Below are 23,724 nucleotides of genomic sequence, written 5' to 3' on the forward strand. Positions count from 1 at the left end.
TAATTATAGTCATCAAATTATAATGTATATTAAAACCTTGCAGAATTTCTTTGATAGATTTCCGTCATTAAAATCTATGAAAAGATTATCGATTGTAATAGATTTCTTGATTGATTATGATAGATTGATCCGACATTAAAATCTAGAAAAGACAATGCATAACGTACATAGAATTACGGAAGCCCTAAGCGGCCGTACGTTCATACATTTTATTTACTCCGTTTTCCCGTGATAACGAGTTAATTTAATTTGTTTTCTCGTGATAATTTTCTCGAGATCTCGAGAAAACGAAACGATAGCCGACTGGTATATTTATATTAGATCACTGCAGGAAACATCATTCAGTGTCGCAATGTCAGAGGAGCAGGTATCCCCCGGTGCATCACAGTCACGAAAGGGGCTAAAGGAGCAGGATATATTGATCACCGCGTCACATATCTCTTCAAGCAAGGCCTGACACAGGCTGAAATAGCTTTATATGCCTTGCCGTTACAGATACTATATACACATTAGTGTGCGTCATCTAAGAAGACGGTTAGCAAAGGCTTCAGCTTTACCGGCGGCGCAATCAAAGTGAGCTCTCAAAGAGCACCAGGCTACGGGAGGCTGCAACTCGAAACTGGCCCCCGTATGTCCAAACCCCTCCCACTAGGGATGCCCCGATCACGTTTTTTGCCACCGATACCGATCACCGATCGTCTTGAGCCATATCGGCCGATACCGATCCGATATCGATCGTTTTTTATTACAAAAAAGCTTTATAATAATTTTATATAATTCTTTTTTTATAAAATATATATATTATATAATCATACTTGTAGTTGTATTATCTGCGAGACATCGCCACCACGCAACAAGTCAAAATGCTCGCTATCTGCAAACAGCTCCACTGTGTGTACTCGAGTAGCCTCCAGCTATGGCCAGGATTCTCCGGAGCTGCAGCTGGACCCTATTGATTACATTCAACATGCCCTCAGCTCGAATACGCATCGAATCAGTGTCATAAGACATTGATATCAGGAGCTATCTGTAGCTACTGCTAGCCGGCTATATAACATTAAGACAACGCCTCAGTGAGTAAATAGTTGACTGGGTCATTTTGTAACGGTAGCTAACGTTAGCTCACGGAGGTCCCAGTGTCGCACTAGACTAGACTATACTAGTGTTTACAGTACACAGGTGCGGGAGGGGCTGGAGGAGGAGGAGGAGCAGACGCCGCTGCTCTCTCCGTGTGTCTGAGACAGAACTCAGCGAGTGAGATCTCCGCTCAGAATTGGATCATGTTTTTCGATCGGTTTTGACGATCGGCGAAAATAAAGCATTATCACCGATCACCGATCGCATATTTATACTGATTATCGGCCGATACCGATCGGTGGCCGATCGATCGGGGCATCCCTACCTCCCACCCCCTCTAAATGTAGTTTAATAAAATAATAATAATACATTGTATTTGGAGGCGCCTTTCAAAACACCCAAGGTCACCTTACAGGGCATAAGAACAGAACAATCAAGATTAAAACAATGATCTTGGCAAAAGTGTCAGTGGAATTAAAAACAAGACAAACAATGTAAACGTATGAAATATAAAACAGTGGCACACGGGCTGCAGTTATAGTGAGTGTGCCCAGTATAGTAAGCAAGGCAGTTAAAAGACAAGGTTAAGAAAAGAATAAGATAAACAACAAGAAGTATAAAAAACAGTGAAGTTAAAATAACAGACAAACAAACAGCAGGGGGTATTGGGCAGTGACGGAGGTTATAGTGAATATGCGAGTTTGAACAGATGGGTTTTCAATTGTGATCCGAATGATGAGAGTGAGTCTGACTGTCGGATGTGTGGGGGCAGGGAGTTCCAGAGTCTGGGAGCCGAGCAGGTGAACGCTCTGGCACCCATAGTACTGAGGGGTGAGCTGGGGATGGATAGAGGAGAGTCCAGTAGAGGATGAGCGGAGGGTGCGGGAGGGGGTGTAATCCTGGAGGAGGTCAGTGATGTAGGTGGGGGCTAGATTGTGGAGGGCTTTGAAGGTGAGTAAGAGGTTTTTGAAATCAATCCGGTAGTGCACAGGGAGCCAGTGTAGTTGAATGAGGACGGGGTGATGTGGTGGGATGAGTTTGTGCGGGTGATAATCCTAGCAGCAGAGTTTTGGATGATTTGGAGTCTGTTGATGAGTTTGGTGGGAAGGCCGGTGAGGAGAGCGTTACAGTAATCGATCCGGGATGTGACAAATTAATGGACCAGGGTTTCTGTATTTGATTGGGACAGGGATGGGCGGAGTCTGGAGATATTACGGAGGTGAAAGAAGGCAGACCGGGTGGTGTATTTGATGTGTGGTGCAAAGGAGAGGGAACCGTCCAGAATGACACAGAGGCTTTTGACTTGGGGGGGAGAAGGGTACAGGGAAGCTGTCGATGGTGATGTTTGGAACTGGGGTGTTTTGTGATTTGGTGAGGGTGGATTTGGAGCCGATGAGCAGGGCCTCGGTTTTGCTGCCATTTAATTTCAGGAAGTTTCTGCTCATCCAGCTCCTAATGTCCTCAAGGCAGGTGGTGAGGGAGGTGGGGAAAAGGGCAGTGGTGGGTGTGGAGGAGATGTAGACCCGTGTGTCGTCTGCATAGCAGTGGAAGTGGACCCCATGGTGACGGAGGATTGTGCCCAGGGGAAGGAGATAGATGGTGAAAATGATCCCGTTATCACGAGAAAACAAATTAAATTAACTCGTTATCACGGGGGAAACGGAGTAAATAAAATGTATGAATGTACGGCCTCTTAGGGCTTCCGTATAGAATAGAGCAGCGCAATAGATTCAATTAAACACCAAGTGACACGTTCAACTATTCAGCGTTCGTTTCTCATGACATGGAGGAACTGTGTACATGAGGCGTCTCTCTGTCTCTCATCATCTTATGGGGCGACAGTGGCTCAGGAGGTAGAGAGGCCGATTCTCGCTCCTGCCGGGCAGCGTGTTGAAGTGTCCTTGAGCAAGACACCCTAACTGCTCCCGATGAGCAGGTTGGCACCTTGCATGGTCGCCTCCGCCGTCAGCGTGTGAATGTGAGCCACATGTTGTGAAGAGCTTTGGCTAAAAGCTGCTACATAAATGCACCATTTCCTTTTTTTTTTTTTTATCTGTAAAGTATATCATTCTCTCGTCTCTCATCACTGTAACATACATATCATTCTCTCTGGTCTCTCATCACTGTAACATACATATCGTTTTCTCTGTCTCTCATCACTGTAACATACACATCATTAGGGATGGGTATCATTATGATTTTATCGATACTACTACTCTTATCGATACTGCTTAACGGTTCGGTACTTTATCGATACTCTTATCGGTTCTTTTTGCAAGAAAAAAAGACAATTAATTAAGAACAGAATCGACATTGCTTTATTATTGTTTTATATAAATATAAATAAATATTATTTCTTCAGCAGCAACAGCAGCAGCAATGTTTTAAAGGTATCTGAATTATAGACTTTTTATAGTCAACAACAAATTTAAGATGAAATTAAAATGATTAAAAACTATTTGTTTTACAGCAAAAGGCTAACAGAAGTTCAAACAAAAAGTTGTATGGCAACAAATAAAATATTAAATAAATAGGCTACACGTCTCTCTTTTTGTGTTACAAATTGTACTCACTGATATGAACATAGGCCTCTTTACTTACTTAAAAAAAGGAAACATATGGTATTCCACCATGCCATGTGTGTTTTATTTTATAATGCTCATGATTATTGCTGAAGTCTGAGTCATACAATACTCACTGGCTTTCATAACCTAACTTGTCTTGCTCAAGACTTGTTTATGAGTTTGCAATGCATGTCAGGTAGGTAGACCACAACAGAACAATTTTGATTGACAGTCGATTCTGCCAATTACGCCACACGGCTTGCATCCACCTCTGCTGTTCTTACCACCAATCGGAAGCTCTTATTCGTTTTTTATTTACTTCCTGAATGTCCGCCATTACTTACTCGAGAGACTAACGGAGCTCACGCTAACAACAACGGTAGCTCCCCGCCGGCCACATTGACGAGTAGTACCAGCGCTTATACATTACTGACAAATGTTTTGTTGCACTTGTGGCAACGAGCGTCGTCGGCATCGACTTTAGTCAAATATACCCAGACTTTCGAACATACATACATATCATTCTCGCAGTCTCTCATCCCTGTAACATACACATAGTCTCATCAACCTACCTGTAACTAGGGATGCACGATAATTATCGGGCCGATAATTATCGGGCCGATATCAGCAATTATGACGTCATCCCGATAAACTCGATAACGTTATTGATAGCTCCGATAACATATAATACATTTTTTGGTTAAAAGAAATCCGGTGTGGGTGGATTTGGATGAAGGGCGCTTGTTTTTATTATAGCCTCCTCCCGTTTTGCCAGTACTGTGGTAAAACTGATAGCGTGTGGTTTAGGAACAGGGAGTTTTTCACAAATCCAGCGCTCCCTTTCTTGGCTGTGACGTAGTCACGTTACATTCGGAGACAGATAGTCGATCTGCCAATTACGTCCCACGGCTTGCACCCATCTCTTCTTCTTACCACCAATCAGATTGTCAGCCATTACTCTACTCGGAGCTAACGTTATCTCCCCGCCAGCCACATTGACCAAGTACCAGCGCTTATACATTACTGGCAAATGTCTTGTTGCATTGTGGCAACGAGCGTTGTCAGCATCGACTTTAGTAAAATAGACCCAGACTTTTGAACATTTCGTTCTGTCCGCCATTATGAGAGCAGAGCTGTCTGTACTCGACTCGGCAGCGCAGCACCCGTGTGAGTGTGTGTGTGTGTGTGTGTGAGTGAGTGTGTGTGTGTGTGTGGGAGGGGAAGAGAGGAGAGAGCAGGCAGCCCGCTCTAGTTTGCGACGTTTAAATTCCTAAAAAAAAAACTCCATAATTTCTCGAGTACCGATAGCAGTACCGATGACGTCGGAGCTTATAAATACCAAAAAAGAAAAAAAAATTGATAAAAATAAATATATATATACAGTTAAAAAAAATATTATAATACAATAAATATCGGTTATCGGTATCGGTATCGGCTTGAGGAGCATAAAGTTATCGGTATCGGTGTCAAAAAATCAATATCGTGCATCCCTACCTGTAACATACATATCATTCTCTCTGTCTCTCATCACTGTAACCTACCTGTAACATACATATCGTTCCCCAGGGCAGCGATGCTGTAGCCCCCTCCCAGGTGGTCGGGGAACTCCGCCAGGTAGCGCCACTGTCCGGTCTGCGGGTTGTAACAGTCCACGGTGACCAGCTCGTCGCAGTCCTGGTCGCAGCCGCCCACCACCACCAGGATCTCCGCCAGGCCGGTGGAGGGCCGCGGCCGCATGCGCTGGCAGGGCCGGTCGTGGCGGTCGTACTCGCACGACTGGAAGCTGCGCGCCTCGCTGACCATCCGCAGGCAGGTGGGCGACAGGTAGACCAGCGGGTCGCTCTCCACGTGGGCCAGCAGGAAGAACCTGCGGACGAACGGCAGCCGCACCCGCTGGAGCAGCTCGGGCCAGTAGTGCAGCCGCCGCTTGAGGTCCGCCTTCACCCAGCGCGCCGCGATCTGATAGGCCGTCTCCTCCTTGTCCACGCAGAGCTCGTCGTCCGACACGAACTCCAGCAGCCGCTTCCACGGCAGCTTCTCGAAGTCCGCGCCCTTGGACAGCTCCATGATGTTCCGGAGGACGAATCGGCGCGCGCCCACCGCCAGCTCGCGGCAGGCAAAGGCCTCGGCGAAGTCCTGGATCTCCAGGCAGTTGGCGACGTCCAGCCGCTGCTCCAGGAAGGCGCAGCACGCCTCCTTGACGGAGGGGAACTGGAACAGGTCGGCCGTCTTCAGCAGCAGGTCCACGTTGTCCTGGGTGACGGTGACGCGGCCCGTGTAGCAGAAGTCCACCAGCAGGCCCAGCAGCTCGGCGGGCACCTCGTGGAGCACCACGCGGTCCATGGCGCTCTCCCGCAGCGTGCCGGCGAACATGGCGCGGAAGTAGGTGCTGGCGGCGGCCAGCACGGTGCGGTGGCAGTGGAACTCGCGGCCCTCGGCGCACAGCGTGACGTCGAAGAACTTGCGCTCGGCGCGCAGCTCGTGGATGCCCCGCAGCAGGTTGAAGGCGTGCGCCGTGTCGAAGAAGGGCAGCGTGGACGGCTGCGTCTGCAGGGCGGGCTTCTCCATCGCTCCTCCCTCTCTCTCTCTCTCGCTGGGTCTCTCTCGCCCGCTACCGGCGCTCGTGTTCAGTATCGGCTGCAAACGGGTAAACGTAACGAACACACGTGTTACTAAACTATCTAGCATAAAGTCGTGGACAGTTGTTACATATTATATACGACCATTACTCATCAAGGGGCGCGTGTGGATAAAACCTGAGATCACTGAATCACCCCGTGGCCTTTTCTGCCACTATCCTGGGACTGTGTGTGTGAACGGGGTGGCTCACCCCGTTTGCTGTGTAACCTTATTGTGCGTGTTGGTGGTTCGTATTGTGCGTGTTGGTTTTGCTTACCACCTAAGATTGATTGTGTTATGTGACACCAGGGCTGTCCCCGACTAAGGATTTGGATGGTCGACTATGATTGGCCAAAATGTGCCGTTAGTCGACTATTGGTCGACTAAAACAAATTAAATAAAAAAAGTACAATATATATATATTTTTTTTATTTTATCATTCCATTTGGGCTGTGGGGGTGCTTAATGTCTGAAGGAGTCGACGGAAGGCTTCTTGTTCTCTGCAAAAGCATGCAATTGGTAGAGCCATATGGAATCCGCGATCACGGAATCGCGGACGGAATCGCGGAATTGAGCAATAAAAATGGAATCAACTATAAAAAAAATAAAAATAAATTAAAATTTTTTTTTTTACTTTTTTTTTTTTATGTTGTGTGACTTCTACAGCACTTTGTTCAACTTTGTCAGTGCTGTAAAGTTTAAACCTTTTTAAATCTTAGACAAACTAAACACTTTGCTTTCATGAAATATTGTAAGCCGTCATTTGAGGCTTTATAAAAGCAGCACAATGAACACAAATCTGTCAGTGCCGAGTCCGACCTCATCTTAAATAACAAACAGCATTGTTTGTTGTAGTTAACAAAGAGAGGCAGAGTTGATTTTGCAAAAATATATATAATTTTTTTATTTTTTTTTTATCGAATTTTATTTTTATATTCGAATCCCATGCCCATTGAACGAAGCTTCGAAGTATTTAAGACAGCCCTATTAAATGGACTGTTATATCTTATTAAATTGTGGACATTTATTCATTCCCACTTATTAGACATTATTTCTGATGGTAAAATGAGCGTACAAAGCAAAATACAGAATTCTGAAATATTAAAACGGAAAAAACTGAATTTGGAAAAAAATAAAATGGAATTTGGAAAAAAATAAAACGGATTTCATATGGCTCTACAATTGGTCCACTGATGTGATACATCTTGATATTTGTCTAGTCTAGTGTGTTCATTAGATGGCTGAAATCCTCTTTCAGTGCCTCTGTGCCTGCTTTCGTAGGCAGTTAGCCTCTGGTATGCGTGCCATTAGCGTTAGCCACGCTTCTAGGCCTCTTTTCTTTTGGAAAGAATGATAATAATTTTTTTTTTTGCTATTCGAGAGGTTGGTTAGTCGACTACGGCTCCTTTCGACCGATTAGTCGACTAATCGACTAACAGGGGTCAGCCCTATGTGTAGGGATGGGTATCGTTAGGATTTTATCGATACTACTACTCTTATCGATACTGCTTAACGGTTCGGTACTTTATCGATACTCTTATCGGTTCTTTTTGATTATTTTTTAATGATTTTTATATTTGCAGTTGAGAGCATTGGTCATCTGTCTCCCTACAGTAAAGATTAGAAATGATTGAATTATTGTAAATGTGTGGAGTGGTGGAAATAGCTGCTTCAATAATAACTTATAACAACAACAGACAAGTTAGACAACTATGTATACAAAAAAAAACAATACACTGAATGATTAGTTGTTACCTAAAGTCCTTGGACTCCACTGTAGAGAACGGGTGCAGGCCTTTGACAACAAACTTTGTCACAGCCCTGTGACTCGTTCACCCTATCCTCTGTCATCCTTCCTCTAGCTGCTAGGGAGAAAGGACTTTGGGTGGTGGAGGTAGAGGGAGGATGTGTGGTGGCCTGGGCTCACTGGCCTGGGACACATTGGTGGCTGACGCCTCAGCTTGACGAACTATAAAACGTTTTTAGATTGTAGTATTTGTACCTAAACAATTATTTTGTTTATTAGCCTATTTGTAATAATCGTTATTAGCCTAGGCAACTATCTTGGCTTACCGGCTGCAGTGGACGTGGATGCAGATGGAACACTGCGCGCAAGGCAGTCGAATACGGCGCATTTCTGCACACTAATATCGTGTTTTGCCAACAAATGTTTTGATAGATTGCTCGTATTGCCACCCTTACTGGCAAATGTTTTGTTGCACTTGTGGCAACGTGCGTTATCGGCATTGACCCTTGTAAAGTATATCCATACTTTAGAACGCTTCGCTCTATCCGCCATCACGACTCAACGCATGCAGAGGCAGAGCTGTCTGTGTGCAGCGCGCTTCAGCACGGAGACAGCGCTTTCATTAAGGAGTACCCGTATGTATAAGAACTAAGTACCCGTATGTGTAGCGCGACTCGCGAGGAGTGTGTGTAATAATGACTCGCTGCGGCTCGCTTCTCGTGCAGAGACAGAGAGAGGAGAGATCGTTCGCAACTTTTAAACAATAATAATAATAATAATAATAATTTCTCTAGAGTATCGATAGCAGTACCGAGGACGTCGGAGCTTATAAATACTCCGGTATTTTCTAATATAGTACCGGTTCCTGTTTAAAACCGGGGTCCGGGGGGCATCCCTACCTATGTGACACACTTATTTAGTTCCTGTGCCAGGTTAGAATCCCCTGCTCGTGTCTATGTGTGTTGGAGTTATTGTTTTAGTGTTTATCCCTTCCCTTATTGTTATCGTTTGTTTATGGGTTCCATTCCCCTGTTATTTAATAAATAGTATTTACTTGTGAAAACGTTTTATTCTTTCTTCCCGTCTGAGTGGCTGAGTGGGTTGGGTTGACAACAACCCTTTCAGAATTGTATATAAACATGTACTACTTATGTGACAACAGTATTCTATACACACTACAGTTAGGATCATCTGGTTAACAGCTACTTTGGCGATTTGGACTCTGTTACCCAACAAGTGCTTTGAACAATTACAGAACAACACGACTTTTCATAAACCCCAGCTCTAGCTATTTGGGTCTTGTGGCTAAAAGAAAAACAAGTCTACAATAATCAATTCCGAACAAACAATTCCATCAACAAACACAAGCTAAGCCAAAACCGCAGGCCATTACACAGGCTCATTGAATTGAGTAATCAGAGACACACACTCACACACAATACCAGTTTCAACAACAACACCCTAATTACAGAAGAATCTAGCCCCCCCCCCCCCTACCTGAGGAGCCGCGTTCCGGGAGGAAGTGACACGGTATATAAACTGCGGACTCCACTGGACAACGTTCCAGAACAGACACGGCACGGCTCTGGTGAATACGAGCGGCTCCTTGTCAGTGTTTAATAAAGAGAGCCTCGCCTGCGCGCCGCTGGGGCTATAAATACACCGGCAGTGTCCGTTTCCAGGGAAGGGGTAGAGGGGGAACGGTGTGGACTTAAGCACAGGGGCTAGGAACCGCCCGCCCCCCTCCCTCCCTCCCTCCCTCCCTCCTCACTATATCTCTGAGGTCAGCCGGTCCCTCTGAGTAACTAGTGTCTGCGAGACATGAGCCAGGCCAGCCCCGGGCCTCCAAAACACACAGCTTCCTGTCATAATACCCGCCAAGCAGCTCGTAGAAACACCGCGCAGACACACCGCGCGGTAACGGCCTCTTGTGATCACAGGCACAGAGGAGGCTACAGTGCCTCAGTGGTGTTATCGCCGTCGGTGGTGTGAATCAGAGCACGGCTCATTAGACTGGTATACAGTCAGTCAGCCACAAAGCCACCGTGTTGATAAGATTAGGCCCGTGTTTGTACTTACTTGACCACTTTCAAATGGGAAACCAAATTTAATTGTGGAATTTAAATCACTTCGATATATCCGGGATATAGATATTTAAAAAAGTTTTGAATTCCATGGCTATTGACGAAAGACCACATAATGAGGAATCAAACGATGTTCTTGAAGGTGAGAAAAGGCGACATGCAGCCCAGCAGTATCAGGGTTATCTTAGTGGCCCAACCACATGCGACTGCGGCACAGAACCCCAGACCACGGAGCACCTCCTTCCATGTCCTCTGTTAGCTGGACCCTGCGCCGCAAAGGACCTAGCACTCTACAACATCAGGGGACAGCAATGTACCAAGCACTGGCTGGACGTTATATAAGCTGAAGAGCTTTGTATCTGGACACGAAAATAAGCAGTATATCAGCAAGTAATGCAAATCTAAATAATATACTGCTGGCTAAGTAATGTTACAGGGCATTTTTGCGGGTTTTAACATATTTCAGGACCATACTAAAACATAATAAAAAAAAAAACACATAGCGACACTGAACTGGCGCCTGCACTTGTGCACCAATAAAAATTATCACGCATTCCATACAAGCTCTCGCCAGACGCACCAAGTTCCCGGTAGCCCTGCAAAAAACAACTACTTGAATCCAAAAACATGTCATTAATATTATTTCACAGTTCCCGGGCCGCCGGGAATTTGCTATGTAATTAATTAATCTAATTAACGCGATAAACTGACAGCCCTAATATATATATATATATATTAAGGCTGTCAAAGTTAACGCGTTATCGCCCGATTCTATTAACGCCACTATTTTTTTTAACTCAAGATTAACAAATTTTTTTTTTTTTTAACTAGACTTCACTCAGGTGTATTTTTGATGCTCTCATTGATACTATGTTTGTTTCTGAAGTGTGTGTGTGCGTGCGTGCGTGTGTGTGTGTGAGATATAGAGAGAGAGGGGGGTGAGAGAGATGACGAAGGGGCAAGAGAGAAAGAGAGCTGGGAGAGTGTGTGTGAGAGAGAGGGGGGGGGGGGGGTGTGATTAATCAGCCCTTGTGTGGGTGAATGTAACAAGTTCCTAACTGTAACTGAGGGGTACAATTCCCTGACTGTATTGAGAGTATGGTATTATTAAACCACTACTTAGTTATGTACTTTAATTACTGGCCATACAGTACACGGTATATCTGGTGAACACCCACAAAAGAATACGGCTTGACAAAGAAAGTTCTATTTAGAGGTATTTATTGTTAGAGCAGCAACGATAGGTTACAAATTGAGAATTATGAATTGCGCTTATATGGCGAAGAACACTTAAGTAGGTCAAGAGCGTAAGTCCATGAGCATAATAATGTGGGTATAACTGACGCCACCTGTAGCATAAGAATTACATAAGGCACACTCGTAGTCAGCTGGAGATACTAAGGGGTTCCCTCCGGTTGTAAGCCAGCAGGGGAGAGGAATGTTCGGGAGCAAAGTCTGGATCAACGCGGAATAAAGAGACTCCAGATACAGGAGCCAGTGCAATAATCCCTTGGTCCGTAGACAAAGCAACAGCTATACTCCAATATGCAAGACAGCATGGATGAAAGCTAGCCAGCCTCTGTGGTCCTAGAGGCGGGCTCGACGGTGCTCCTCACAGGGTAGATCCCACACAGCAGTGGGGTAGACGATTCTCTGCTCCAGCAGCCACAGTACCAAAGCAATATAATCCAGCCGGAAAAGGCTCTGCATTCGCCGGTGTAGGTTCTCCGGTGTACATATCCAACGGTTCTCGTCTAGGACTCCTCGGATGGCGGCACAAGTTTAGGCCGCCCAGCCTGGATAAGTGCACTAGCTAGAGTACGACGAACCGGTGGTAATGCTGGTCACTGTAGAACGGTAGCCGCACGATCACTATAAATAATAGACTATTACTTTACAATAGAATAAGTCGAACTCGACGATACAGCGTTAAACTCTGACACTTTAGCTATCTATTTCGCACGCGGTTCTCAAGGCTCTATTTAGGGGCAAAGGGGCCCACTTCACGGCACGTTGTATCGTGGTGAAGGCTTCAACGTTTTGGTCAACTAACTGCTGTATCCACCTGCGACGTATTTATACGTAAGGTGAATAATCTAGTGCCAACCTCAGTTCTGTCTCGTATTACTGCGCAAACCTGGACATGTTGAGACATGTCTTAGCGGTAGCTTTGAACTTGCCATTGGGGGTATGGCCGTTGGCGCCTAGGGGTCGCTGTCCAATAGGAGAACGAATATTATGGTCTGGCCTGTACCTAGGTAAAGGGATATTCCGTGTATATATACAAAGAATATACAAGGGATATCAGACGATATACAAATATTATACAATATATCTCAAGTAATAAATATATATATTCGGTTTAATCTGACCCTTTGTAACAGCTGCCTCCTAATTAGTCCGCACCTAATTAGATAAGCAGAGACAGATTAACCATCTTGTCCACTACTCAATGTCCGTTGTGAGGAGTAGGGCAATTCACAAAGTCAGTGGGTCATGGTCGTCATCAAGGGAGTCAGGTAGCCTTGGCAACTCTATCAGCCTCGCCACGGGTCGGGTGTATGTCCGTCCCTGGACGAGAACTTCTGCCGCTCTGACCTTTCCGTCCGCACCAGTGATCACTTTGCTTACGCGGCCGGCCGGCCGGCCACATAGCTCGGGGTAGTGACTAGTCTATGATCATGACGACTGTGCCCTCCGTCAAATTGTCTCTTTCTTTTACCCATTTCTGGCGGGTCTGTAGAGACGGTAGATAGTGGAGGAGGAAACTGTTCCAAAACTTGTCAGCCAATACTTGACTGTACCTCCACATTCTTCGGCCGTTCGCTTCCTCAGGTCTGTACACCGTCTGTGGGAGCGCGGGGTCCAGCCGCCCCATCAAGAGAGTGTTGGGGGTGACTGGGTCGACATCTGCTACATCACTTGAGACGTAACCGAGGGGCTTTGAGTTCAATACTCCCTCGATCTCTGTGAGGACTGTCGTGAGGACTTCTTCCGCCACGGTCTGGGCCCCAAGCACGGCGTACAGGGCTGTTTTTATTGAACGTACTTCTCGTTCCCAGGTTCCCCCGAAGTGAGGGGCGTTCGGGGGGTTAAACTGGAAATCAATCTGAGAGGGAGCGAGGTGGGTCTTAAGTTCTGGGCCCATAGCTTGGAAGCTCTCTCTCAGCTCTCTTTCTCCGCCTTTGAAGTTTGTCCCGTGATCAGACAATAATATAGACGGTTTTCCTTTCCGCGCTGTGAATCTCCGGAAGGCCATAAGGAATGAGTCCGTACTCATGGTTGGAAGGAGTTCTATGTGTATCGCTCGGGTGGTCATGCATTTGAATACAATACCCCACCTCTTCTCCGTCCCTCTTCCTTTCTTCACATACAGCGGGCCGAAGCAGTCCATACCGGTGGAGTGAAAGGGCTTGTCGCCGAGTCGGAGGCGACAGGGGGGTAGGTCAGCCATCCTGGGTATACTGGGCTGTGCTCGCCACTTGCGACAGTCTAGACAGGTCCGCTGGAAGCGTCGTAGTGCTTCTCTTCCTTGCAGTATCCAATAGCGACGTCTGATCTCAGCGAAGACTCTCTCTGCCCCAGCGTGGTGCACGTCATCGTCGTATTTCTTTATGATGAGCTCTGTGACCTTGTGTCGGCTGTTGAGAACTATAGGGAACTTGACGTCATCCGTTAAGTCCGGGGCCCTTCTCAGACGACCACCCACTCTGATGAGATCATGGGCGTCGCGCTCAGGGGCCAAGTGGAGCAGTCTGCTGTCTGACGGGACTGGCTTTGATCCCTGCAGACAGTCTAGCTCGTCGGGGAACAAGTCTCTTTGGGCTCGCTGTAGCAGAAGGAGTTCTGCTTCTTCGTAATTAGCTGCATTAATGTCGGTAGTGGAGGGAACCTCAGGGTGGTGCCACAGGAATGTCTTTAACTGCGCACTCCCAAGGGTGGGGCAGTCGTCTATGTTGGGGTCTGTGGGGACTGGTGTGTGCGTCAACCCACAGAACATAGATTTCTTCATCTCTGCCTCCTCTTGACTAGCCTCCCGTGGGGTGGGGTTAGGCCACTCTTCCTCGGGGAGCTTGAGGAACTCGGGACCGTCACTGTAGATATTGTGACGTGTGAGGTCATCCAGGGACATTCCCCGTGTGATGACGTCTGCTGGGTTCTGTTTTGTGTCCACGTACCTCCAGCATGCTGATTCGGTTAGCTCTTGGATCTCTGTGATTCTGACTCTTACGAAGACCTTGTATCTACACGAATCGGACTGGATCCATGTGAGTACGGTCATGGAGTCTGACCACAGGATTGTTCTTTGCACCGGGATGGTGAGTTCACGTTGGATTAACGTGGCGAGTTGCGCTCCTACTAGGGCTGCGCAGAGCTCTAGACGCGGGATCGATTGTTGCTTGCGGGGGGCTATCCTTGAACGAGCCAGGATGAAGGCGATATGTATTTCTCCTCCCTCCTCTCGGGCCCGCAAGTAGGCCACCGAACCGTAGGCTACTTCGGAGGCGTCGCTGAAGACGTGCAGGTCCATCTGGCACGTCTCCAGCCGCACTGTGGGTGGGAAGTAGCTGCGGCGTATGTTGACCCCTGGGAGCGAGTTGAGTTCTGTTTCCCACTCTCTCCATGTGGAAGCAAGGTGGTCGGGTATGGGGTCGTCCCAGCCCTGGTCCTTGTCCCACAGCTCTCGCACAATCATTTTTGCCCTGGTGGTGTAAGGTAGAATACATCCCAACGGGTCATATTGTCTGGCGAGTGTTCTGTATACACTCCGTCTGGTGGTCGGTAGTGAAATCGACCTACCCTGCTCCTTGGTCAGGGGTGTGTGTCTATAATGGAGCGAGTCTGTTTTGAAGCGCCAGACTAGTCCTAATGTCATTTCTTGGGCTTCACCTGGGATGGTCGCCATCCAGGTCTCGCTGCTTGCTGCCTTGTCCTCTGGGGAGAGGCTGCGCAGTACTTGAGGGTCGCTGCTGGCCCACTGCCGGAGATCAAAGCCGCCTTTGATCAGGGAGGCGCGGAGCTTGAGTAGGAGGGCCTCGGCCTCTTCTGGCGTCGAGACGCTTTGCAGACAGTTGTCCACGTAGAAACTCTTCTCTACACTTTGTCGGACCTCCTCGTCAGCTGCTGGGTCCTCTGCGACATGTTTTTGCAGTGCGAACGTAGCACAGCATGGGCTGCATGTGGTTCCGAAAGGGAGGACCTCCCATTGATAGATGGATGGTTGCTCATCCCCGATCCACTCTCTCCATAAGAACCGCAGCAGGGGCTTGTCCTCTTCCACTAGTCGCACCTGCAGGAACATCCCTTTGATGTCGCCGCTGATGGCCACCTTGTTTTGGCGGAAACGTAGCAACACGCCTAGTAGAGAGGGGCCGAGTGTTGGACCGGGCAAGAGTTCTTTATTCAGATTCTGTAATCCGATCTGGTAGCTGCAGTTAAACACAATACGATCCTTGCCGTTGTGGTGGACCTTGTGGTGGGGCACGTACCATGATTCGGTCGTCTGATCGGCCTCTTGAATGTCAATTTTCTTTATGTGTCCCGCTGTGATTAGCTTGTCAATCTCAGCGCGGTACACAGTGGCTTGAGTGGGGTCTCTGGCTAGACGCCGCTCGGTGTTCAGTAGATATCGCTCCGTCGCTTCTTTTGAGGCGTGGAAGGTGGGCATACCCTCTCGCCTCAAGAGTGGAGTTGCGTATCTCATCACTCCATTGACCTCGACTCTCTTTGTCCTCTGCTCGAGGAGGGCTATGGCATAAGTATCTTCCTTTGAACGAATGCGTTTCTTTTCGGTCTTAAAGGGCATTGTCTCTAAGGTCCATAGCCTCTCGACGTGCTGTAAGAGGGTGGTGTCTTCTTCTGTCATTCTGGAGTGGAGGCTGCGAGTGGCTGCTGCAGGGTTTCCGTTAGAAAAAATTGTTGCCGGTCTCCGTGACCTGCAAGATTTCAATCTACCGGACAAATGAGATTAATTCCGGTCATAGTTTATTGAGCTTTAAAACAATTGAATAAAGAATGTCATCCTCAAGGCATGTAGATTTATAATATTATTACTTAAAACTATAGGCTACTTTTGCGTATACAGTCATTAATATATTCCAAATAAAATAAGTCCCTCGATACTCCGTGTTGCTGCTGACTTGAAATAAAATAGACCGCGTATGTGGGCAGTCGGTCCGACACTAAACAGCAGTCTGTTATAATCACATTTTTATGAGCTAACGAATTCCGTTATATTGGACATTTGTATTAATTATATCAAGCGAAGAACTGAGAAATTTTGCAGAGAGAGACTGCAACATTATCGTGGGTTTGCGTGATGTATATCTCCACCTCCGAGTCCCAACGACTTGGTGCTGGTCATAATGTCCGGTGAAAACAACTCCCTCCAAGCACAACTTGACCACCCGAACCGTACCAAAACAGGCCAAAATTAAATAGCCCATGCGACGAACGATTCATTACATTCGTTTCATCGTTGCTCCACCAAGCAGCCGGTCCAACAATGAAAGCTGTTATCAGCGCGAGCCGGTCGCAGTTAGTTTGCAAGAAGCATCCAGCTGCAGACCCGCAGAGCAGCTTTCCAGGTCTGGGGACCGCACTGTGCCAGCAAAGCTGGTGGGTTCTGTGGGTCTGCAGCTGCATGCCTTCCGCAAATCCAGCAGCAAGCTCTCGCTGAGCGAAGCAACGACAACAAACGCAATGATTGTTTCGTTCATCGCATAGGCCACCCAACTCCAGCCCATCCAAATACAATTCAAATAATCAAACTGTGCCCAGAGGGAACTATTTTCACCGGACACTATGACCGGAGAGATTAAATATGTCGGACTTCAACAGATTTTGCCGGTCAAAAACCGGTAATTACCGGCTAACGGAAACGCTGGGCTGCTGGTCGGTTGGGAGATCTGGAGAGGGGGCCTTGTAGTGTCCATCCTAGGCGGGTCTCGACTGCTGCTGGACAGCCTCTGGGCCCGATGTGGACCCGGTCCGTTGGGACGATGAGGTGTGCGTGGTCGGATCCTATGAGCAGGGTCGGGGTGGCGCCGTCGATGAGCGGTATAGGTAGTTGACGCAGGTGCACGTATTTTTCCATCAGCTTGGGGATGGGGTAGGTGTAGGTGTAGGTGTATAGTCATGTCATGTCCCTCCTGGTCCCCCCCGTGAGCTTGGTCAATTACATTAGAACCCACTAGGGTCTCTACTGGCAAGGTCGCCTGGTCGGTAGGGTTTGACATGCTTTTACTATCCGCTTTTCCCGCATTTAACGTCTGTATAAAGCTAGGTATTAGACTGGCAGCGTAGTCCTCTAGGTAAGGAGGTAGCTGACGTCTGCGCTGCGGGCGTTCTAGCTTAGGAGAGCCGTTTGTGGAGTGTTCACCGCTGGCCATGGTTAATATCAATATTATATTTAGATATTACACTGATATTCATCCGGCTCGAAGGACCAATTGTAACTGAGGGGTACAATTCCCTGACTGTATTGAGAGTATGGTATCATTAAACCACTACTTAGTTATGTACTTTAATTACTGGCCATACAGTACACAGTATATCTGGTGAACACCCACACAAGAATACGGCTTGACAAAGAAAGTTCTATTTAGAGGTATTTATTGTTAGAGCAGCAACGATAGGTTACAAATTGAGAATTATGAATTGCGCTTATATGGCGAAGAACACTTAAGTAGGTCAAGAGCGTAAGTCCATGAGCATAATAATGTGGGTATAACTGACACCACCTGTAGCACAGGGTTTCCGTTAGAAAAAATTGTTGCCGGTCTCCGTGACCTGCAAGATTTCAATCTACCGGACAAATGAGATTAATTCCGGTCATAGTTTATTGAGCTTTAAAACAATTGATAGGCAGGCTATATAAAGAATGTCATCCTCAAGGCATGTAGATTTATAATATTATTACTTAAAACGAGGCTACTTTTGCGTATAGTCATTAATATATTCCAAATAAAATAAGTCCCTCGATACTCCGTGCTGCTGCTGACTTGAAATAAAATAGACCGCGTATGTGGGCAGTCGGTCCGACACTAAACAGCAGTCTGTTATAATCACATTTTTATGAGCTAACGAATTCCGTTATATTGGACATTTGTATTAATTATATCAAGCGAAGAACTGAGAAATTTTGCAGAGAGAGACGGCAACATTATCGTGGGTTTGCGTGATGTATATCTCCACCTCCCAACGACTTGGTGCTGGTCATAATGTCCGGTGAAAACAACTCCCTCCAAGCACAACTTGACCACCCGAACCGTACCAAAACAGGCCAAAATTAAATAGCCCATGCGACGAACGATTCATTACATTCGTTTCATCGTTGCTCCACCAAGCAGCCGGTCCAACAATGAAAGCCGTTATCAGCGCGAGCCGGCCGCAGTTAGTTTGCAAGAAGCATCCAGCTGCAGACCCGCAGAGCAGCTTTCCAGGTCTGGGGACCGCACTGTGCCAGCAAAGCTGGTGGGTTCTGTGGGTCTGCAGCTGCATGCCTTCCGCAAATCCAGCAGCAAGCTCTCGCTGAGCGAAGCAACGACAACAAACGCAATGATTGTTTCGTTCATCGCATAGGCCACCCAACTCCAGCCCATCCAAATACAATTCAAATAATCAAACTGTGCCCAGAGGGAACTATTTTCACCGGACACTATGACCGGAGAGATTAAATATGTCGGACTTCAACAGATTTTGCCGGTCAAATACCGGTAATTACCGGCTAACGGAAACGCTGCTGTAGCATAAGAATTACATAAGGCACACTCGTAGTCAGCTGGAGATACTAAGGGGTTCCCTCCGGTTGTAAGCCAGCAGGGGAGAGGAATGTTCGGGAGCAAAGTCTGGATCAACGCGGAATAAAGAGACTCCAGATACAGGAGCCAGTGCAATAATCCCTTGGTCCGTAGACAAAGCAACAGCTATACTCCAATATGCAAGACAGCATGGATGAAAGCTAGCCAGCCTCTGTGGTCCTAGAGGCGGGCTCGACGGTGCTCCTCACAGGGTAGATCCCACACAGCAGTGGGGTAGACGATTCTCTGCTCCAGCAGCCACAGTACCAAAGCAATATAATCCAGCCGGAAAAGGCTCTGCATTCGCCGGTGTAGGTTCTCCGGTGTACATATCCAACGGTTCTCGTCTAGGACTCCTCGGATGGCGGCACGAGTTTAGGCCGCCCAGCCTGGATAAGTGCACTAGCTAGAGTACGACGAACCGGTGGTAATGCTGGTCACTGTAGAACGGTAGCCGCACGATCACTATAAATAATAGACTATTACTTTACAATAGAATAAGTCGAACTCGATGATACAGCGTTAAACTCTGACACTTTAGCTATCTATTTCGCACGCGGTTCTCAAGGCTCTATTTAGGGGCAAAGGAGGCCCACTTCACGGCACGTTGTATCGTGGTGAAGGCTTCAACGTTTTGGTCAACTAACTGCTGTATCCACCAGCGACGTATTTATACGTAAGGTGAATAATCTAGTGCCAACCTCAGTTCTGTCTCGTATTACTGCGCAAACCTGGACATGTTGAGACATGTCTTAGCGGTAGCTTTGAACTTGCCATTGGGGGTATGGCCGTTGGCGCCTAGGGGTCGCTGTCCAATAGGAGAACGAATATTATGGTCTGGCCTGTACCTAGGTAAAGGGATATTCCGTGTATATATACAAAGAATATACAAGGGATATCAGACGATATACAAATATTATACAATATATCTCAAGTAATAAATATATATATTCGGTTTAATCTGACCCTTTGTAACACTAACGTTTTCTTTCCCCTATTATTTCATGCACACTTTATTCAGTTTTAAATTATTATTTTCTGCATTACTCTGTTTTGAATTTGATGCAAATTTGCAATGCATGAGGGTCATCCTTTTGTGTTAAATGGCTGCATAAAGCAAGCATTTGTTGACTCACATGTTGATAAGAGTATTAAAACAGGGTATCTGCAGGTTTAGCCCAGTCAGATTTAATGCTTTTTAAGACTTTTTAATGCCACTCAGAATTAAATTTAATACCAATTTCACAATAACAAAATGACAAAAATCATGCAACGACACCAATTAGTTTAAGTTTAGGTACACATTGGTCCAAAGATGTTTATTAAAACATAACTTGGAAACTTAAAAATCTTGAACTTAAAGGAGTAACTGGATTGGATGAATTTCAACAAAGGGGTGACCAAACATAAATAGCAAATATAGCTATACAAAATATACCAGGGGCCAAGCAGCAAGTGCAACAGCCACTGTCAGAACACATAACTATTACCACCCTCCCCAGGGTATCAAAAAAGTCAACCAACAAACAAGATTCTTGTGCCGGATCTCCTCTCTGGTAAACAAGAATACCCTGAAGACTCTAACAGGAGCACTCATTCAAGGGTACTACGACTATGCTTGCACCTCATTGTACCAAAGCACCTCAAAGGCCCTAAAAACAAGATTACAAACATCACAAAACAAACTGGTCAGACTACTGCTTAACCTCACTCCTAAAACCCACTTTACCCCTGCCCACATTCAAAACCGCTCTAAAAAAGCACCTACGGGAGGCTGCAATTAGAAACTGGGCACCGTAAATTTCCAACCCCCCCCCCCCCCCCCCTAATGTACAGTCTCCTCCCCATCATATGTATATATTTTCTGTTAGGATCTCTGGGTAACAGTACTGTATATTTGCATATCGTATGTCACAATTGTAACACTACAGTACTATATAGTATACCTGTATGTCATGTATGTCCCTATGCCATAAATGTCATGATGTCATGTATGTTGAGTATGTCATAAATGTCATGTCACTATAATTGAAAATGGGGGACCCTGATGTAAACAAGACACACGTATTGTACCCATTCTACAATCTGTTAACACTTTGACTGCCAGGGGGCGTCTTTAGACGTCTTTGCTGGCCATGCTAAAGTTGCCGGGGGACGCTGTACGTCGTCTTTATATCAATATTTCAAAAATCTGCGATCGGATTCATAATGTCCCTCCGCTGGCCTGAGATTCACCAGCAGGACCCACTGAGCTCTCTGGCGGTTCAGGAGCGCCATCTGGTGGCCGATCGGCGCAAGCGCTTAACAGGAAGCGCACTAGAGGTTTTGCTAGACGTCCGTATTGCTTCCGGCCACTCGGTACATGTCCCGTGACTCTAGCTCGTCACTCTACATAGCGATCGATTGCCAATAACTCGATAAACAACATGATTTGGACGTATATACCATTATACAAGCTGGAGATGGACCGGGTAATAATATATCCCATAATGATAAAATTTCTACTCGACGATGATCGCCCAACGGCGCGCGGAGACTGGGGTGAGTTTCAGCGTGTAACGTTACCGTCTTCGATAATAACTGATATTATCAACATTTGACCCACATTAGATGATTGGTATAACGCTGCCCACGGAATTATAAACGCCCCCTCGCCCATCCGGTCAACATCAGATGACGTGTAGTAACTTCTAGAAGTACGTCTAGTTGGAATTTTTTATATCGCGCTGATTGCCATCAAACTGTATTTCATCATCAATATAATGCATTTGGGGCTATATATCACGTTCTGGAGAAAGCTGCAGAAAGAGATGAAAACATACTTATACATTAGACCATACTTTACTATGAATATGTGAATGAAAAAGTTTAACGTTGCTACACAATGAACAATACATATAGGACTTTGAATGGGTCCTAATAATGGCAATGTAGCAATAGAATTTAAAAAGTTATAGCCCTGCAAAGAAGGGGACTTTCTCCATAGACAAATAGCGCTGGCAATCTATGGTATATCATTAATTTAACCTTAGGCAACCAAAGTGTTAAATAAAGTTTTCATTCATTCATCCAGTTGTTTTGTTTTTGTGGTTTTGGTTGAATGAATGAATACTTTGTTTAACAGATTGCAGAATGGGTACAATACAGTACGGCTCAATACACACAATTGTTAAGGGGATGCAGACCAGAGAAAGACGTTTGTCTTGTTTACATCAGGGTCCCCCATTTTCAATTCATAGTGACATTTATGACATACTCAACATGCATGACATTTATGGCATAGGGACATACAGGTATATAGTACTGTACCATTACATTTGTGACATATACGATATGCAAATATTAGGGATGCTCGATATTGGCTTTTTTACCGATACCGATATTCCGATATTGTCCAACTCTTAATTTCGATACCGATATCAACCGATACCGATATATGCAGGGTTTCCCCCCCAAAAAAACTGAATAATTTCAGGTAATTAATAATTTCACTGGATGCATTCAAAAGGCTTTCTAAATGTAAGCATTATCTGTGCAAAATATGATAATTAAAAAAGTAAAAATTAACATTACATATCTCTTGTTGTTGAATTAAACCAACATGCATACTTTTGACAATAAATAAAATAAGAATTGGTTCTTACTTGCTTGCCTGGGTAAATAAAGGTTAAATAAATGTAAAAAAAAAAAAAAAAAAAAACAATATTGTTTTTTTTTCTTTGATACCGATATTATCCGATATCACATTTTACTGCCGATATCGGCCGATAATATCGGTCGGCCGATAATATCGGACATCCCTAGCAAATATACAGTACTGTTACCCATAGATCCTAACATACATGGGAGGATACTGTACGTCATTAGGAGGGGGTGGGTGGGAGGAAAAAATACATAGTGGGTGAAGCTCTCATCGAACATAAACACAAACGTGTCCTTGTTTACATCCGTGAATAGATTATTTTCAAGTTAAGACCTCAGCTTCAAGCTTTGGCGTGGAGCCGAATGTTATCCGGACTTCTGTTGGTGCAGATGTTATAGTCCTACCTGAGATGGCGCAGCTGGTGTGGAGGCAGGGGCCGAAAATAAATACGAAATAGTAGTTTGCAGGCGGTTTTTGCAGAGCGCTCAGCATGTGCGACGCGACTGCTCTTTTTTTTGTTGCAGCGGGGCTTGTAATGGTCTTTGACTGGGACCAACCATCGCGCAAACAGTGGATTGTCGAGCCAGTTCTCGTTAAATTGGCACTTTCCCATATTAACGAGTGCAAAAGCTAAACTAAACTAAACGTAACGTTAGTGTTATCGCTTCGCCTTGCTAACGTTAGCTAGATTCCGTTGCTGAAATGGTTCCCCGGCCAACACATTAGTCATTACACAAGGAGTTGTGTTGGTTCCGCCCCATTCCGGTCTGCGTGATTCTACAACACGGTCAATGAAAAGTCAAACTTTATCTCCCGTTAACAGTTTTCCCCCAGATTTCATAATAAAACATAAGATGACATGGCATTTTATCTTTCCTTTCTATGGCATTTTTAAGACCTCTGAAAATGGATTTAAGACATTTTAAGACAAACTAAGGCCTTAATTATTGATAAACAAATTTAAGACCTTTTAAGACTTTTTAAGGATCCGCGGACACCCTGTAAAACTTGGAACTTGAAAAATATCTGTTTAAGGTAAAAAAACAAAAAAAAACAAAAAAAAAAATGCGATTAATTTGCGATTAATCGCGAGTTAAAGGAAAACTCCAACATTTTGGGAAATTAGCTTATTTAACATCTTCCCTGGAGTTAGACAAGAAGATGCATACCTTTTTTGTCTCTGTGCGTG

The 23,724-nt window shown here is 45.7% G+C and overlaps 1 protein-coding gene across 1 annotated transcript in view; it reads right to left on the bottom strand.

Moving 5' to 3' along the window:
- The window catches only part of klhl21 (kelch-like family member 21), a 55,693-nt gene that overhangs the window by 12,322 nt on the left and 19,647 nt on the right, over positions 1-23,724 (bottom strand). The window contains exon 2 of the mRNA XM_084334149.1: positions 5,183-6,278. Within this exon, the coding sequence (XP_084190275.1) occupies positions 5,183-6,209 (1,027 nt within the window). The 5' untranslated portion in view covers positions 6,210-6,278. The remainder of the gene's footprint in view (positions 1-5,182; positions 6,279-23,724) is intronic.

The sequence above is a fragment of the Notolepis coatsorum genome, assembly GCF_963971535.1.
Source record: "Notolepis coatsorum genome assembly, chromosome: 17".
Classification (NCBI taxonomy): domain Eukaryota; kingdom Metazoa; phylum Chordata; class Actinopteri; order Aulopiformes; family Paralepididae; genus Notolepis; species Notolepis coatsorum.